The sequence below is a fragment of the Mustela erminea genome, chromosome 11, assembly GCF_009829155.1.
Source record: "Mustela erminea isolate mMusErm1 chromosome 11, mMusErm1.Pri, whole genome shotgun sequence".
Classification (NCBI taxonomy): domain Eukaryota; kingdom Metazoa; phylum Chordata; class Mammalia; order Carnivora; family Mustelidae; genus Mustela; species Mustela erminea.
In genome coordinates this window covers 42,146,680-42,164,805 of record NC_045624.1, presented here as the reverse complement: position 1 = coordinate 42,164,805, position 18,126 = coordinate 42,146,680, and the positions used below count along the sequence as shown (strand labels likewise).

The window sequence follows — 18,126 nt, the reverse complement described above, 5'->3', positions numbered from 1 at the left end:
CTAAAACAAAACAACAACAAAAGCCCCTTCTCTTAATAAGACTAACTTGGATTACATTACCTATAAATAAATCTTTCACAAGCACCGACCAGGAAACGGGCTTGGGAAAAAGACTATAATATGGTCTATAGTTTTTAGAGGTTCTGAAGATGGCATACTGATGTGTTACCAAAGGATTATAAAGAAACCAGAGAAAAATGACTGTATATACCCTAAAATTTGAGCTCATCTTTAGAGCTTTCTTGCTTTAAAATTTTAAAATCTCTGTGATACAGAAAGACCAATTAAAATAACAGGATTGAGTCAAGAAATTAATACTGGAGAATAGAGACTATACACAGAGTCATATTTGCTTTCTATTATCATAACTATATAAAGTAATAAGTGAATAGACTTCATATTAGAATTTGGCTTAAATAGTGGTACTTTAATAACTCAAGTAATTCATTATTAGCCTGTATGATTCTTCACAAGTCTTCCAGGTTAAAGAAAAATGTACTTACATCATCAGCAATGCCAAAGATTTTAGATGTCAAATACTTGAGCACGACGGTTCCAAACAACCAAAAACATCCTTGGATAACCTAAAAAAAGGAAAACAAAACAAAACAAAAATAAACTAATGCTTCATACAGACATTCCTTAGACATAGCCAATGAAGAAAAAAATTAATGCTTTAATCACATGTGAAATAAATATTTCCATACCCCCAAAAAAGATGCTAAAAAATGTAGCTTAAAGAATGTTATCCAAAATCAAGGGGCTATCACCAAAAATAAAAATATATACATATGATACTATCAAAATTAATATATCTTATAGATTTACACAGCAATTGCAGTTACATTCCCCTTCTACTAACAGTCTCTTACACATGCACTGCTCCCCAGAAAAAACATAGGTGATAAAGTAAGTAAAACCAGAATACTTCACCTACCCAATATTAATTTTAACTTGCCACATGAGAAGGGAAATTTGGCACATTAAAATTGAGCCTTAATTACATCATAAAGCTATTAGATCTCCTGGATTACATAAGAATAGCTAATTTCCTTAAAAGTAAGACATAAAACTGATGATATATTTTAGGAAGGGAAAAATTTATGCATTCAAACAGATTGATTCTTACCCATAAACTAAGTTCGGATACATTTATTTTCAGGAAATACGGTTTCATTTCCAGTATACCCTTCATGGAGAAAAAAACATAGCATACAGTTAATACTTACATACATAAAGTACCAAAAAACATTTCTAAATAATAAGCCTCTCAAGAATCTAAAATTCAGCACATTGTCAATGTTCCATATAGCATTACAACAAGCTCACTGACTTTAAGAAATCGCCCTGTTTTATCCAATGTAGATTAGATCAGTTAGTGACTTCGTAAAGTTGAAAACACATTTACCAAATATAAATTTCTATGATGGATTTTACATCTCAGATTTACCTCAGAAGCAGTATCATTCATATATACACGTGTGTGCTATTACATATAGTATATAATAATTTTAGACAGGTGTCTTACAGTTGTAAGATTTAAGTTAAAAATTATCAACTCTTAGAATAAACTACAAGTGAGTTTTTAATGGATCAACTAAATACTTCTCTTCTACCAAATCTTTTCTCTCTCTAGGAAATTAATAGACTCCCACATATGGTACCTATAAGGAACTAAATCTACTTCAAACTTGGCAAAAATATGGTTGGAGATCAATACAGAAATACATGAACTCAAATTAAATCTTTCAGAAGTTTCTGAATATCTGAGAATACAAAAAGTATTATGATTTAGGTTTCAAAGAGATTACTACGAATAAAAATAAGCAAATTTGTGTTTATAGTTATATATGCATACATTCTCTATATTCTGTAACTGTTGGCATCATTTATTTTTATACACCCAAATATGAAATATTCATAAATATGCTTAATTCATACCCAAGACACAGCTTACTGTCAAGCACCTAAAAGAAAACCTGATACATTATAGGTCCTGGAATGAAGTTTCCTGCCAAATGTACTTGGGTTGGATTTCATTGGCACCTGAACACAAGTTTCAAGAGTCGTGTACTTTAAGTAATAGCAGGGCTTGCCTGTGAACACATGTAAATATAGAACCGAGTGTACTGTTACATTTCCTGATTACAAACAGAATTCACTGACTGTAAGAACTATCATTAATCTCAAAGCACAGCAACTCCATTAATGATATTTTTGGCATTGCTGAAAACCCCACAGGCCCATATGGTAACTGCTAACATCTGTGACTAAGCATACTTGAGCCACACAACCTGAAAAGGGAAGCAGTCCAGACTAGGAAGAGGCATATTCTTGGGAAACAGGATCTTAAATATTATTTGTGAAATGGGACAAAGAAATACAAAGTTCCCAAGTTGTTCGTGGGTTCTAGAAATTAAGAAAGCCAAAATAATCTGGGTAACTTAAACAACTATTTGAGAAGCAGAATACAGTTCAATTAAGACAGCACAATGCACTTTTGTCTTCAGGAAAGCAGCCTAATACTAAAGCATGTGCACTTGAAATATAGGAATTTTTTTTCCTTTTAGGTTAACAAAACCCTGTAATGGTGAAGCCTATTCATAAAAAAGCCATACCCACCTCTGGAAGTCCTTAAATTTAGGAAGACTTATATTTAAGTGATCCTGCCAAAAGTGGCAGGGGTTAGATGACATTTTACCTTTTGCTCTAATTCTAGAAGATAGTCTCCCAATTATTGAAATCTGCTCTTTGCAGTGCTTTAGCAAAATATAACTGAATCATCACCTGATTTAAACTATCTTAATATTTTACATAAATAGACACAAAGAGTAAAAAAAAAAAAAAACCTAAGAGAACCCAAAGCCCCAAGCCTCTGATCACAGTGAAATCAGGAGAGACTGCTATGAGACGCCACAGGGAGGCAAGGGGGTCAGAGAATGGAGCAGAAATAGGAGAAAAACCGCAAAGGGGAAGAAACAAGAAAAAGAAGAAAGCACAAAACCTTTCTAAAATGAACCCTGGACCAAAATTCATGTGACAGAAAAAACAAGGAAAGAGAAAGGGCAAAGTCCAGATAGAAGACAAGGTGCTATGTTGCTATGTTAGTATTTCTGGTATGAACTCTTGTGTTCCTTTCCTGTTGGGGAAGGGAATACTGGAAAACTCTATTACATATATACAAAATCAGTAAAAACGCCTGAGATAATTCTTATCAAAAATCCCTCACCAATCCCAAGCCAGTGATTAAAAACTGGTGAACCATTAGTTTCAAAAATAGCCATGTACTTAAGAGACACTTACCCAAATAATTACCAAAGAGGAAGCATAATAAGAAGTTAATAACATTGAGTTTCCAAACATCAAAACAAAACAAAGTGCAAGAGAAATCTGGAAAAATCCAAGAAAAATATAATTAATGCACATAAAAGAACACAGCTTTTTATTCTGAAAATTGCACATGCCCATGATGAAATTCAAACCACATAAATGGGGATATACCATGAAAACAGCCCACATCCTATCCACACTTAAAACCCAAAAGATCGCCACCATCAACAGTTTCCTGTGCATCCCTCAAAACATTCACAAGTACAAAGTCTAGTTTGAATTTTTTAAAAACCACAAATGGAAACTTGGCCCATAAGCGATGCTACTGCTTGCTTTTACTCTGTTTCAGAGAGCTTTCCATATGAATCCAAACCAACCTAATTCATTCTATTGAATAGTTGAAAAAAGTACACCACTCTAGAGTCATACCATAATTTACTGACCAGTCCTAGGACTACTGCCGAACAGGTAAGTACTTTCTAGTTTTATTTTGCTCTTACATGGTTTTCCCTATTACAAACACTGCTATGATAAACATCCTTAGGTGTGTATCTTAGATACAAGTTAACACACTCATGAGATAAATTACTAGAAGTGGAATTGATGGATCAAGGGTATATACATTTTGAAATCTGAAAAATATTGACAAAATGCCATAAAAAATACTGTACCAATTTACTCCTTCACCAGTAGGACATGAGAGTTCCTGCTGATACACACCCTTATCAATTCTTTAAAATGTTTGACCATCTCAACCAAGAAAAACATTACCTCACTGTTTCACTTTTCCATTGTTTTAATACTTGGTGAGACAGGCATCTTTTCTTCTATTTGTTGTTTTTATTGTGGGTCTGAATTGCTTATTCCTACCACCCATTTTTCTATTAGGTTTTAGCTATTTTAAGAGCTCTCTTTATATGTTATGAAAATATCATTCCTTATCAGGCAAATACATTGTAAATATTTTTCTAAGTTCATTTTTATCTTTGTGGTATTTCTGTATTACGGTTATTTTCCAAATTTTTATGTTAGTCAAATTTATCGTTCATTTCCCTTAGGTCTTCTATAATTAGAAAAGCTTTTAAAAATAAAATAATCCATGTTTTCTTCTAGAAGTTTTATTTTTGATCCATATATTTGAATTTCCATCTGCATTTCAGGATCAGCTTATGGTTCAAAAGCTGACATATTTATTAGAACCACTTTATTCAATAATGTACATCATGTCATATTTAGAGTTATATCTGTCCACTGCTGAATCTTTACATCCAAAAATAACACACGTTGTTGCCATTTAAGTGTTCCTTTACATTCATGGGGGGTGTAAAATTTTCCTCGTATGGATCCTGCATATTAAATTTATTTCTAAGTGTATTATTTTTGTTATTGTATAGGGAATCTTTTCTCATCATATTTTCTTTTTTTTCCTTTTTTTTTTTAAAGATTTTATTTATTTATTTGACAGACAGAGATCACAAGTAGGCAGAGAGGTAGGCAGAGAGAGAGGGGGGAAGCAGGCTCCCTGCTGAGCAAAGAGCCTAATGTGGGGCTTGATCCCAGGACCCTGGGATCATGACCTGAGCCGAAGGGAGAGGCTTTAACCCACTGAGCCACTCAGGCGCTCCCCTCTCATCATATTTTCTGACTGCATATAGAAACATTATGTTAAATATGCAGAAATGAACACACTGATTGTTTCCAGTAGTAATTAGTTTATAAATTTTGGTTTTTTGGTATTCAAAATCATATCACCTACAAATAATATTTCTTCATCTTCCTTTCAAATTTTCAAAAGCCTTATTTTTTAGTCAACTGTATTAGTTAATATTCTTGCAATAAACCTAAGTAATGCCACTAAGTAATGCCTAAGTAATGTCACTAAGCATGGCATATTTGTCAAGCTTCTGGTATTAATGGGAATACAACTATTGATTCATCATTTTGTGTGATACTACTAGCTTTTGAATTGATGTATATGTATATATTTAAGATTGCAATGAAACACTCATCTATTTTCATTTGATTGAGATCTTAAAATCAGAAATAGCTACTGACTTATCAAATGCCTTTATAACATCAAAGGAAATAATCATATTGTTGATCTTTTTAAAATATACTGATGGCTAAGTTATAGTGATATAATTTCTAATGGTGTCAAATCATTCTTGCATTCCCAGAAACAAACTTAACTTTTCATGGTATGTTATTCTCCTGTACTTATGAACAGGTAAGCAACTAAATCCTCAAAATTTTATAACAATAGCTTTTTCCCATAAGTGCTGAAATTTAAGACAAACTCTAAACTTTCCAAATCAATTTTGATAAAATTTAGCAGAATAACATCACTTTGCATAAACAGATTCATAACCAAGAAGCAATGCCAAGGGTATTCAAGAAACAAATATAAGGTAGTATCAAAAAAGGAGGTGCTAAAGGTCTGGAGAGAGATTTGAGGTCCATTCCCACCTCAGCAGTCAGTCTGGTCAGTGCCCTGCTCAAATGCTCCGAAGGTTTCGATTCTCAAGTTAAGGGAAAGCCAAAAGCCTTTCCCACACCTCCAGACCCTGCAGGGCCTACCCCACTAACATCTGGGACCTCATTTCACATTATTCTTCCCCATCTAGCTCCAATCCAGCCATCTTTTGCACATCCTAGAACACAGCGGGTACACCTCCACAGCAGAGCGCTTCTGCTTGCTGTTTCTCTTACCCTAGTGGCTGGCTACCTCAACTTCTGAATCTATCTCCATGTAACTTCTCAGAGCAGCCTTGTCTTTACACCCTTTTCAACTCCGACCTCCCCCACATAGTCAGCAAATCCCACGCTCCTTGTTCCTCACTAATACCTGGCAGGCTGGCAGAAAGAAAGGGCTACTTAAGATAGCGAAAGTCCCCGCCACAAAACCTGAGCTCGGGACAGGAGAACAAGGACCCAAGCAGGAATCTGAAAACCCTCCCGCCCCGGGCTCCCCTGGACCAATGGGACCCTGACATGCAGGCGAAATATCCAAGTAAGGGAAACTTGCCAGAAGACCCCTGAACTCCCCTGGAGGCCCCTTAAAAGCCCCCTTCTCCATGCCTTGGGCGCGACTTCTGCCACTCTGCTTTCCAGAGTGGTGGAACCTCGCCAGAGGGTGCCCACCTCCTCCCGGTGCAACTTTCCTGGCTCCCCTTCTTCTGAGCCCTGAAACTTTGCCGGAGAGTGTTTTTAATAAATCTTGCCTTGCACCCACTTTGCCTGGTGTTGTGTTTATCTCGCCGGAAAAACTACAATACCTACTAACATTTACCATAACTGTTTAACTTACATATCTGTTTCTTTGTACTCTAGAATATACGCTCCATGAAGGAAGGGTTTGGTTTTTTTTTTTTTCCTTTGTATTGTTTTTATCACTGCCATTTCCTTAGAACCTGGGAAATGTTTGACAAAAAACTGGGTGCTCAAAAACATGAGTGAATTTAAATTCAAGGAAGTAAATTTGAAAATTAATAAAGAAAATTGAGAACTTGAAAGGTACAGAATCGAGATTATTACAAATTATTTAGTATTTGTGTCTTTTTTTAGTATCCGTATTTTAGCAGGTTCAAAAACATAAGACAACACTGTGAATGACTTATGTTAGCGAACTTTAAAACTCAGGGATAATTCCTAGCAAAATAGAAGTTACCAAAAACTACTCAAGAAAAAAGTCTCAACTGTTCTCTTATTGTGAAATAAGTTAGATCAATAATTTAAAATCTGTCCACAAAGAAAACAACAGACCCATATAGTTTAGCAGACGAGAGCCACCAAACTTTCAGGGAGTATTCTCATCTCACACAAAATCTACCACAGAAAGGCAAGGTAGGGGCACTTTACAATTAATTCTATAGGGCTAAAATAAATCTGATATCAAATCAGTCAAGTGTAGCCAGAAGATCTTGGGAAAATGGCAGGAATCTATCTCCTCACCTAGACAACAACTATGCTGCCCAAATTTGTCTTAATGGAACTATGTGGGAACTCGGGAGTCTCCCAAGACTTGTAACTCCCAGGAGAATGCTTCGATGGGAAACGGAGTTATCTGTAGTGAATTTCAGCTCTTATCTCAACAGCAGCTAACCATCCCTCACACACCAGCCCAGATGTAGACAGTCCTGCACAAGCTCAAAAGCACAGTCAACAAAAGCAAAATAAACAAGTGGGACTGTATCAACCTAAAGAAAAAGCTTCTGCACAGAGAAAGAAATGATCCACAATAGGAAGAAGCAACCTACAGGATGGGAGGAAAATATCTGCAAACCATCTAGCAGACAGAGTTAATATTCAAAATATGTACGTCATTTTCACAACTCGATAGCCAAAAAGCAATCAAATGCCCATATAATCCGATTAAAAATGGGCAGAGGACCTGAACAGACATTTTTCTAAGGAAAACACACAAATGGTCCACAGGTACATGAAAAGGTGTTCAGCATCATTCATCATCAGGGAAATGCAAATCCAAACCACAATGAGCTATCACCTCACAGCTGTCAGAACGGTTATTATAAAAAAGACAAGAGGTTAGTATTGAGGAGGATGTGGAGAAAAAGGAATCCTTTTTCTATGTTGGTGGGAATGTAAATTGGTACAGCCACTGTGGAAAATAGTGTGGAGGTTCCTTAAGAAATTAAAATTAGAACTACTATAAGATCCAGCCATCCCAAAGAAAATGAAAACAAGTTTTCAAAGAGATATCTGTGCTCCTATATTCACGGCGGCATTATTCACAAGAGCCAAGACATGGAAACAACATAAATTTGCATCAGTGAATAAATAGATTTTAAAACAGTGTGTATATACATACACACACATATATACATGATGCAAAAATCATTCAGCCATAAGATAGGAAATCCTTCAATTTGCATCAACATGGGTGGATCTTGAGCACATTAGTATGCTAAGTAAAATAGCACATTAAGAAAAAGACGAATACTGCATGATTCCACTTACATGAGGTACCAAGCAAAGTTAAAATCATAGACATAGAAAGCAGAGTGGGGGTTTCCAGGAGCTGGGGGCGGGTAGGAAGGGGAATAGGAAGTTATTGTTTAATGGGTATAGAGATTCTGTTTCACCAGATGAAAAGAGTTTGGGAGACGGCAGTGGTGGATGTAAACACTGAATGAATATACTTAATACCACTGATAAGTACACTTATAAAGATTAAGACAGGAAATGTTATGTGTATTTCACCACACTAAAAAATGTGAAAAAAATTCCTTTTTGGAAACAATTCTGTATTTTTTTCCTTTATGTAACTATAGGGATTTAGAAATTTGTAAAGGGATAATGGAAGAAGATATTCCACAGTAAGAAACCAGTTCCATAGTTAGTAAGTCATATGGTAAAACAAACCATTCACCCAAGATAGGTCCTACTACAAATTAAACCTCCGTAATGTTAGTACTTTTATAACTGTAATTGAATCAAACACCTCATCCACAGTTACCTATGTGGCCATGTGGCTGACCGACTCTAAATGCTAACCAATTATTCTGATTTTTTACTGCAATGCATAAGAAAAAACAAAAGCCATTTTAGACAGTTTGGGGGGAAAAAAAGCCAAGTGTAAAGAAAGGATAATTACTGTCCAACCCCATTCATGAACAAAGATTTAAAAATCCCAACAAAACAGCAGCAAAGTGTATCCAGCAATATATAAAAGTTGTGTTTAGCCCAGAAAAGCAAGGTTTTCTTAATGCAGAATATCAATTAATATAATTCATCACAGTAACATATTAGATGGAAAAACACATAGGATCACGCAGCCAGACACAGAAAAGTGTTTGAGGAAGCTTAGCTTTTATTAATTTCTTTTAAGAAGTGCTCAAAGCTTGAGGATATGTTAAAAGGACAAAGAAGCCAGCTTAAAGCAGCTGGCCAAATCAGGAACAAGTGAAGCATAAAAGCATAAAAATAAATAATGAAAACAGTGGATTTTACTGCAGCAAATAAAACAGATGCCATTTTCTCTTGGATATAAGAGAGAAACTGGTAAAATGATTTGAATAGGAATGTTACAAAAATAGGAATGTCACAAAAAAGGAAACACAAAGGGCCCACAAACATATCAAAAGACCTTTGGCTTTATTGAGAATCAAAGAAAATGCAAATTAAGGCCATAAGATACCATTTTATACTCACCCATTTTATGATAAAATAAAAGAAGATGTACAATAATATGAGCTAAAATACTATACATTACTGTTCAAGGTAGTCTAATCATTTTGAAAAACGATATAGGATTAAATTAAAAAGATGAACATGGATATAATTTACCACCCAGGAATTCTACTACCAGGTAAAGACCCTAAAGAAACTCTTAGCGTTTATGCCTCATTATGGAGGAATGTGTGACAACATTCAGCATTATTCAAAGAAGAAAAAAAGAGGGAAAAAGACCCTAAATGTCTTTCAACAAGAAAATGGACAAATAAACTGTGCTTTATTTATAGAATGGAAAATATAAAGGGAAGAAAATGTCTGCAATCCATAACATCCAAATCTCAAAAACCTAAGTAAAAATATAAGTCTGATAAACAGATACCATTTTTATAAAACTTAAAAAAAATACTAATATTTAATAATAAAGATGTATTGTTTAGGAATACATATATGGTAAAGTCATAAAGAAAAGCAAGCTAGTTACAATTTAAAAGGTCAGGATAGCTGTTCTCTCTAGAAGTGAGGGGACATCCCCAGAGCACACAAGGGATTCTAAGCAGTGACGGCTCTAGTGTTCAGTTGTGGGGGAGGGGGGCTCAAGCTTGTTCATATGATAATTTTGTTCATAACTTCCCTATACATATTATAATGTCCTTTAATATGTATCAATTATTAGAGAATAAAAAATAATGTGGCATATTATAATAACATCAAAATTTTAGGAAAAAGAAAACATCAAAATTGTAGAGCTAATGACAAGAAGAAGACATGTTTTTAAAGGGTAAACATTCCTCAAAATCAACCATGCAGTCTTAGAACCAAGAATATTCTTCATGACATCTACTTAGCTCACTACCCCCTCCCCCCCAATCTTTGCTACATTCTCCTCTCCTCAGTAAGACCTACCCTCACCACCTCATTTGCTATCTTAATCCCCTGCCCCCTTACACTGGCCCTCCTGATCTCCCTGGGATACCATGAGTTGTTCTTTTCTCTTTTTTTGATCATCCTTTACTGCCTTCTAACATACTATATATAAGTTGCCCATTTACGGTGTTTATTATTTATCCTCTGTCCTCTCACCTTGCTCCACTCCACCAAAATGTATGCGGGGATCCTTATATTTCTATTCTGCAGTATGACCCACATGCCTGCATAGTTGGTGCACAGCAAACGAACATTCTCTTTCATTTTAACAGAAGCCTCTTAGATAATATACCATTCCCTGTTTTTCTCTCATGAATTATCTCTTTTACTTATAGGAAGTCAGGCACAATCTCAAATCAGATAATATGACCCAAATTAAAATTTTCTGGGTGGCCTATTTAAAACATGGCCTGTAATTATATCGCAGCATTTGGATGACACTTGTTTTAGTTATGGAATCCTGTCACAACTAGTTTCAACCATGTGTAACACAAATACTAATCAGGAGTTTGTTTTAAGGTCAAACTAAAAGGAAAAAAAAAAATTTAAACCATTACCATGTGTATATAAATGATCTTCCGTAATTTGCATATATCAATGTATCCCACAACATATACTGCAAATAATGAAGCAATCTGAAATTTAAAAAGAAGTTAAATTACAAATAAAAATTACATATGTAATGAATAGCTATAAGAATGAAAAAAAGATTATTTTTTATTATTTTCTCACACTGATTTGTATTTATATTCAAAAGGATTTTTTTTCTTTTTAAAGATTTTGTCTACTCAACAGAGATCACAAGCAGGCAGAGGGGCAGGCAGAGAGAAAGGAAGAAGCAGGCTCCCCGCCAAGCAGAGAGCCCGATGTGGGACTCGATCCCAGGACCCTGGGACCATGACTGGAGCTGAAGGCAGAGGCCCCAAGCCACTGAGCCACCCAGGCGCCCCTCAAAAGGAATTCTTTAATTTTTCTCTGACCTGTCAAATTATTATTGAATATAGTCAATATATTAATATAGCAAATATAGATTGAATTTTTTTCTTCCATGAACAGCTCTCTCAATTAACCTTGTGAATTATCTACTTTGTGGATTATTCAAAAACAATTCTCACTTTAATGTCAGGGTGACTCTACTGCCAACATGTACAATTACAAAGTGCTTTTGCCCAATCAAGAAATACGAAAATTTAATTATAACTGATGACAATTAATACATAATTGGGAAAGGCACATTAATCTCAAAAGTAACTGCGTAATGCATGTGTGTAAAAATGCAATAAGTTCTGCTTATTAGTCACTCTTTACAAGAATCTCCATTAGTGTTCATTCGAACAAACATTCAAATATTCGTTGTAATCAAATTTATCAAATTTCAAATTAGAAGGAGTACTTTCATTACTTTTAACTTTCTTTAGAGTTTTGAACAAACCTGCGTAGGTATTGACCAAGAATTCAAAGAGTACTGGAGTTATTTAGGTGAGTTAATTGACTAAATGATGATGGTGTACCTCTTAGTAAAATGTAGTTACTATGCCACGCAATGCCTCTCCACCCTTCTTCGTGGAGAAAGCAACTCAGATTAAATCCCATGCCTCCCCTGCTACACAAACATGGTATAAATAAGCAGCAAAGTAGCTGAATACTTAAAGATATAACTTAAGTTTCATTCATTATTTTTTTTTTTACCTCCAAGTAATCCAAAATCTATGACAGATTTTCCCATGAGCAAGAAAAACAAGATTTCCCTTTCCCCAGATTTATCCACGGGGAACACTGCCCTGCTGAAGGAGGAGACTCATATGACACTGTAACTGTGAGGAAGTGTGCCTTGTTACTCGACATAAGCCCCGCACTCCATGAAACACCTTCTCCCACTCACCCCCCAAAACTCAGGTCATCACCCCTAGCTGGAAGACATGGGAACTCTCCCTTTCCACCCCAGGGCCAAGCAATACACAGTGGACCTACAAGGGTAGAATCTTTAAGAAGTGTCTTTCAGGGACCTTTTTTGTTTCATTTTCTTTTCAGGAACATTTTTAACCAGGAACATTTAAAATGTCACCACGCTAAAGAAGACAAAGGAATCTAAAAGGTAGGATCAAAGAAAGAATTAAGTACAAATAGATTCTCTCCTGTGCTCGCTCGCGCTCTCTCCCTCTGTCTCTGAAAAATAAATAAAATCTTTAAAAAAAAAAAAAAATTTAAAAATACTGAAAAACCTGGCGATTCACAGACCTGTACCCCTGGGGATAAAAATATATTATATGTTTATAAAAAATAAAAAATTTTAAAAAAATACTGAAAAAAGCAGCTAACCTTTCTGACATCTTGCTAAGTATTCAGCACGGTGTTCAGTCTTATACACACTCTCTCATCTGATCCTAACCCTTATTTTCTTTATCTCACCAATGAGAAAACTGAAACTAAGCACAGCTAAGCAGTCTGTCCAGGTCAAACTGCTAGTGGATAGAGTTAGGACTCAAGCAAGACATGTCTCAGAAGATTGCAGAACAACTCCAAGCCTCTTTATATGAAATGAATACGGCCAGCAGAGAGAGAAGCAGAAGTTGCTGGGGGTGGGAGCAGCACAGGGAGAGCCTGGCACACAGTTTACTCCCTCTCTCAGCAGGCATCTTCACCTAGCTCCATACACCTCTACTTGAAGAGAGAGGGAGGCAAGAATGCACAGAAAAATGACAAATTACAGACTGGTAGAGGAGTTATATAAATAAGAACTATTTATTTGTCCTATGTTATCTTACGTGCATTTATCCTATGTGTAAGAATGCACAGCATTCATCATAAAAGAAGTACATTTTTTAAGAGAAATGGTTGAAGTTATAGTGCTAGTCCTCTTTTAAGGACACTAACAATACTGAATAACAAAGGATTCTTACTGATTTGAATTCAATAAATGCATTCTACTAGTAAGTAAATAACTAATATTCACTAATAAATAAATCTCACATATTTGCCTACCCTGAACTTTCTTTAAGAATCATATAAGATCTCAGTTCTATAATTTTACACAAATGAGTTCACAAAATAAAATATACCAAGCTTAATTCAGCTTAAATATCCAAGTACCTTACCTGAGTAAGAAGTACAAACTGAGCAAACTGCCATGGAAGCATGAAAAATACATTGGAAATGCAGAGTGCAATCAAGCTTCCCCTGTAAAGTTTTGTAGCCCTTGGGAAGAGAAAATAAACATCAGTAAGTTTGACCACAAGGTATTCTAGCATGGGCCCAAACTGCTGCAAATTAGAATCTCTAAACATGATCTCATTATAACATAAACCAGACATAAGATGAACCAATGGATTCGAAATTATACTTCCCGACACTCAATTACAACAACTTTCCGTGAAAACTAAATGCCCATTATTACTGTAAAAACAAAGCTTGCCAAAGACAGAGAGGGCAGCTGGGTCAGTACTTCCATTGAATTTTGTCAAACTCTATTTTGGTAAATTCATAATCGAACATATTTAATGCTGCATCAAATAGCTTCATTTGGAGAGACAGAGAATGTCTATAAAAAACCACAGAGAGCAGCATATTCCAAGTGATAGCAGTGTTCTGCAGACAAAGAGAATTGAGACTATGGGCCGAGCAGTGGGCGACTCCGTGGAGGATGTGAGGGGACAGCTGGGTCCTGCACGGAAGGACACACAAGAGAAGAGGCGAGAAAGGCCAGGGGCCAATCTGGAGCCAAGGCCTCTCTTTGGTCCTGACTTGCAGTTTAGGGGGTTTTTAGAAAGGTGAGGTAATTTTATCTTTCATGCTAGTTTTAAGAAGTACTTTTCTCCTAAATCAGCTCATGTGAAGCCCCCAAAACATTTAACGCCTTCACAAAGTGAAGTGTATATGCAGCATCTCAAGGTTACTAGGTCTGCACCTTAAAGAAATGCTCCTCAGGATAAACCTACCTGGGGCACCAAGCACCACAAGATGCCTTTCTTTACTTCCCTAAGTATCCCTTCTCCACGGACATCCCCCTCTGCTATTCTAATCCAACTCTTTCTATCATGTCCCTCAATCAAGTCTTTTAAAAATCTAGGTCACCTATTTGTGAGCTATGAAATCACTTTATTAGATAAAATCCCGAAAGTTTTAATGGAATGAGTACATCCCACATTCAGAGAGAGGCCTGTCTAGAAATACTACCTAAGAGACAAGTCCACATAATTGCTCTACTGCTGCTAAAGTCATCACAGGGGGAAATGGACCATCCAAAGGGTTTGGTGTAACAGACTTCCACCAGCTTCTCCTAAATTCTGCAGATCCTTAAAGGGAGTTCTTAGTGTGAGCCATCTTCAGATTCTCATCATGCTTCATTCTATTTTTTTCCATAGTCCCCATTTTGTTTTATTTTTACCCTCTGAATCAAGGTAGCATCTGTCCAAACTCAGTATTTGTCGACAGAAAGGGGAGCGAACTGTTCTCAGTCCTATTCTCTTCCACTCATATGGTGCTTGAATCTCTGTAAGGTCTCTTGCTGAAGGCCAGATGAACATGGGAGAACCCAATCCAATCCTGAATTTCCAGCAGGAGTTTTCCTAGTTTAGCTCTGGCCTACTGAGTGGTTTCTTTCTAAGCCTACTATCTGATGCTCAAGGATGCTAAGCAAATATGGGAAGAAGAATAACATGTTAACATACCCGGCCATGATTACTCTACAAACTGCTCTTTCCTCTGAAGGACTCTATCATACAGGTCACGCTCTATTGCCGTCAGTCTTCCCCCTTCCTCCTGCCTACTTTCTGGGAAGCTGTGATGGTGGCAGAGAATGACACAAGAAAGTGGAGATGGCAGAAGTGAAAGCAAATTTGCTGCTCCTTGAGCAGCTCTGCGGGCCACTAAGGAAAAAGGAAGAAGACTGGAAGGCAGACGAAGGAAATGTTTTCGGTAGTAAATATTTTGAAGTGACATGCTTAAAATAACCATGAATTCAACTTAGCAACATCATCTTAATTTTTTTTAATTACACTGACTGTTTTATTATGGAACCTTTAAAAAAATCCCAGCTTAAGTTTACTCAGTGCAAAACAAACACACCAAAGACCTAAGGAGAGTCAAAGTTACCTGAGAATGTGAGTCACAAGCAACATCTGAAGTACGAGGAATGGATAGGAGAAGCTTTCCCGGAGGGGTGGTGTCCACATCACACGAGTGCACTGAAAACAAAATTCGTAATGTATGGTCTCTTTGTGAAATTTGTTAAGTAGGACATAGTAATCGAAAGCAGCTATTCATAAACACAAAAAAGTTTTTCACACATAATTTAAATGGTATGTTGGAAAACAAGCTGCTAGGTTTTCCACCAAGAGCAAAACTAAAAAGTGAGAAGGAAACATTACTGAGAGGGAGACACACATGGCATAAGATCTTGTGAAATATTAACACGAATTGTCGACAGCAAATACCAAAAAATTTTAACTAGAGCCTAAAAGGAAAGTAGGGAAAGTACCAGCCAGAAAATGTTCTGCCAAAACTAAAAACATTTCACTGGAATTGGTGTATAAACCAGTTTACTTTGCCCTTCCACTTGAGTTTCAGCAAAACATCCATAACCAATACTTGAAAACTCTTTGCAGTCATCAACATTAGCATTTCTATTCACAATGCTCCTAAAAAAGAGCACTTGATTTCTGTTTTTACTTTTCCTTTGCCCAAACTAACCTGGGCTGTGAAAATTTAAAAGGGGAAGTGGGGTTCAAATACAAAATAACAAAAGTCCTAAAATGTCATGTACCATCTCTACTAAAGAACTCACTTCGGGCATAATTAAGTAATGTTGCATCCCATTCTCTCTCTCCCTCTGCCCCTCCCCCTATACACACACACACATGCACCAAGATAAGTAAAATTTAAAAAAAAATAATGTTCCATCCCAATTTTAGCAGTGTAGCATTTTTCTGCATCTACACTAAATAAATTAATAAGTCTATCTTTTAATTAGAGGAACACTGCACTGGATGAAATATAAATAATCTGATATTACCCCAACTAAGCTAGTCACACTAGAAGAAATCACGACATCTTTCAAGTCAAGCAGTTAAAAACTATACGGAATTACGAAGACCATACTGGAAATAAGCCTTTCCTTTATTTTAGCTCTATCTCAGACTATTAAATCTTTCTACTATTGCTATAGAAAATTTGAGCCAATTTACTTCTCTTTTTAACCAAAATTCACTATCCTCTATGAGATTTAACATAAATATTTATAAATGAAGTATACACACAAGAGAATTCTGAAAAAAATTGAAAAAGTCTTTTTTGATGTGTATTTATTGTTACCGGAACACAATTTTAAAAATCTGTTGGTTCACAAAATTAACTAGAAATTTTAATATGATTGATAGTAGAGATATGTAACCACAATTTACAAAGTTATCAATCTCTATGCAAAAATCAAGAAGAGAAAATATTTTAACCCTGTAATGTACAATTAGAGAATTTTCTTCATACAGACTGTTCACTCACATTATTTTGTTACCCAATTTCAACTATGTTGCCATCCCTTAGAAATCTGTTTCTTTTAATAGCTGAAAGCACTCAATTCTCTCAAATTCAATGGCACTGTTTGTAAAGTAGGATGAGAAGGCTAAATTACAGAATTGAAACAAAGAGCAAGATCTTTCGCCTCTACAGTGTTAAGAGTGAATGAACGCAAATATGTGAAAGCTTCTTATTGTTTCTCCAATGACACAACATGCTTCACTAGATGTGCTACAAACATAATTGCTGGTTCAGATGACCCCATGTAATCTGAAAACAGTAAACATATTTGCTTTAATCATACCTTAAGTTTCAACAAATAAATATTATAGTTATAACACAGCTCCCTATATAGGTGGACAGTTCAGAACGCCAATGCCTTCTAAAGTCATTATCTTGAAATTTAGGAATTAAAGAAGGGAATAAATTATGAACTCCTTCACAAGGCATTACATCACTGTATGAAGCACTCAGGCAAAATACAAGACATTCCTCAATGGTGAAAATGGACTCAATGAAAATCTGACTTTCCTTTAATTGTCCTCTTAGAGTATATAATTTTTAGCACACATTTCAAAGCACTGAATAACGCAGCGGCATAATATTGTCTAGATATGGACAAGAACAAGCTCCTATTGTCTCTTTAGAAAGCCTGAATTTTAAATCATTTACTCGAGAATCAAAAACCAAGGAATTTTAGTAATAGGAAGCTTCATTTGTCAAGCTTTACTTTCAAAATAGCTCACTTTTACTATTAGAAATCTATCATAATGTAATATACTTCTCTCCTTAATGTAAAACTAAATAGGGGTATAACTAACTACTGAATTATAAATTATAATTAGCATCAGACAGATCATATTTAAGGTTTGTTCCAAGAGTTCTGACTAGAGTAGACATTTGTAGGATTAGTTATAAATTGCTGTTGGTATAATGTTTAGGTTTAAAACAAATCGTCCCACTTCTGAATGCTATGCAGACTTATTAGTTATAATACTGCTTTACATTCCTTAGTGTTAACTATAATACTCTGTTAAATCTTGAACTTACAAATGCTTTCAAAAAAACGTATATGGCCAACATGAAATTAGAATCTTCAAAAAAGAGAGAAAATGGGAAAAACAAAATATATGAAGAGAAGATATTGGTTAAAATTTTTCCAAAACT

General features: G+C 35.5%; 1 protein-coding gene across 4 annotated transcripts in view; it reads right to left on the bottom strand.

The window, feature by feature from the left end:
* The window catches only part of DPY19L1 (dpy-19 like C-mannosyltransferase 1), a 93,936-nt gene that overhangs the window by 27,571 nt on the left and 48,239 nt on the right, over positions 1-18,126 (bottom strand). For 3 of the 4 annotated variants that reach the window (XM_032304164.1, XM_032304165.1, XM_032304166.1), the window contains exons 8-13: positions 15,541-15,632; positions 13,545-13,644; positions 11,007-11,084; positions 3,304-3,390; positions 1,130-1,189; positions 504-584 (exon numbers count right to left, since the gene is read on the bottom strand). In XM_032304164.1, coding sequence (XP_032160055.1) covers positions 504-584; positions 1,130-1,189; positions 3,304-3,390; positions 11,007-11,084; positions 13,545-13,644; positions 15,541-15,632 — 498 coding nt within the window. The remainder of the gene's footprint in view (positions 1-503; positions 585-1,129; positions 1,190-3,303; positions 3,391-11,006; positions 11,085-13,544; positions 13,645-15,540; positions 15,633-18,126) is intronic. The other variant, XM_032304167.1, reaches the window with a different exon arrangement.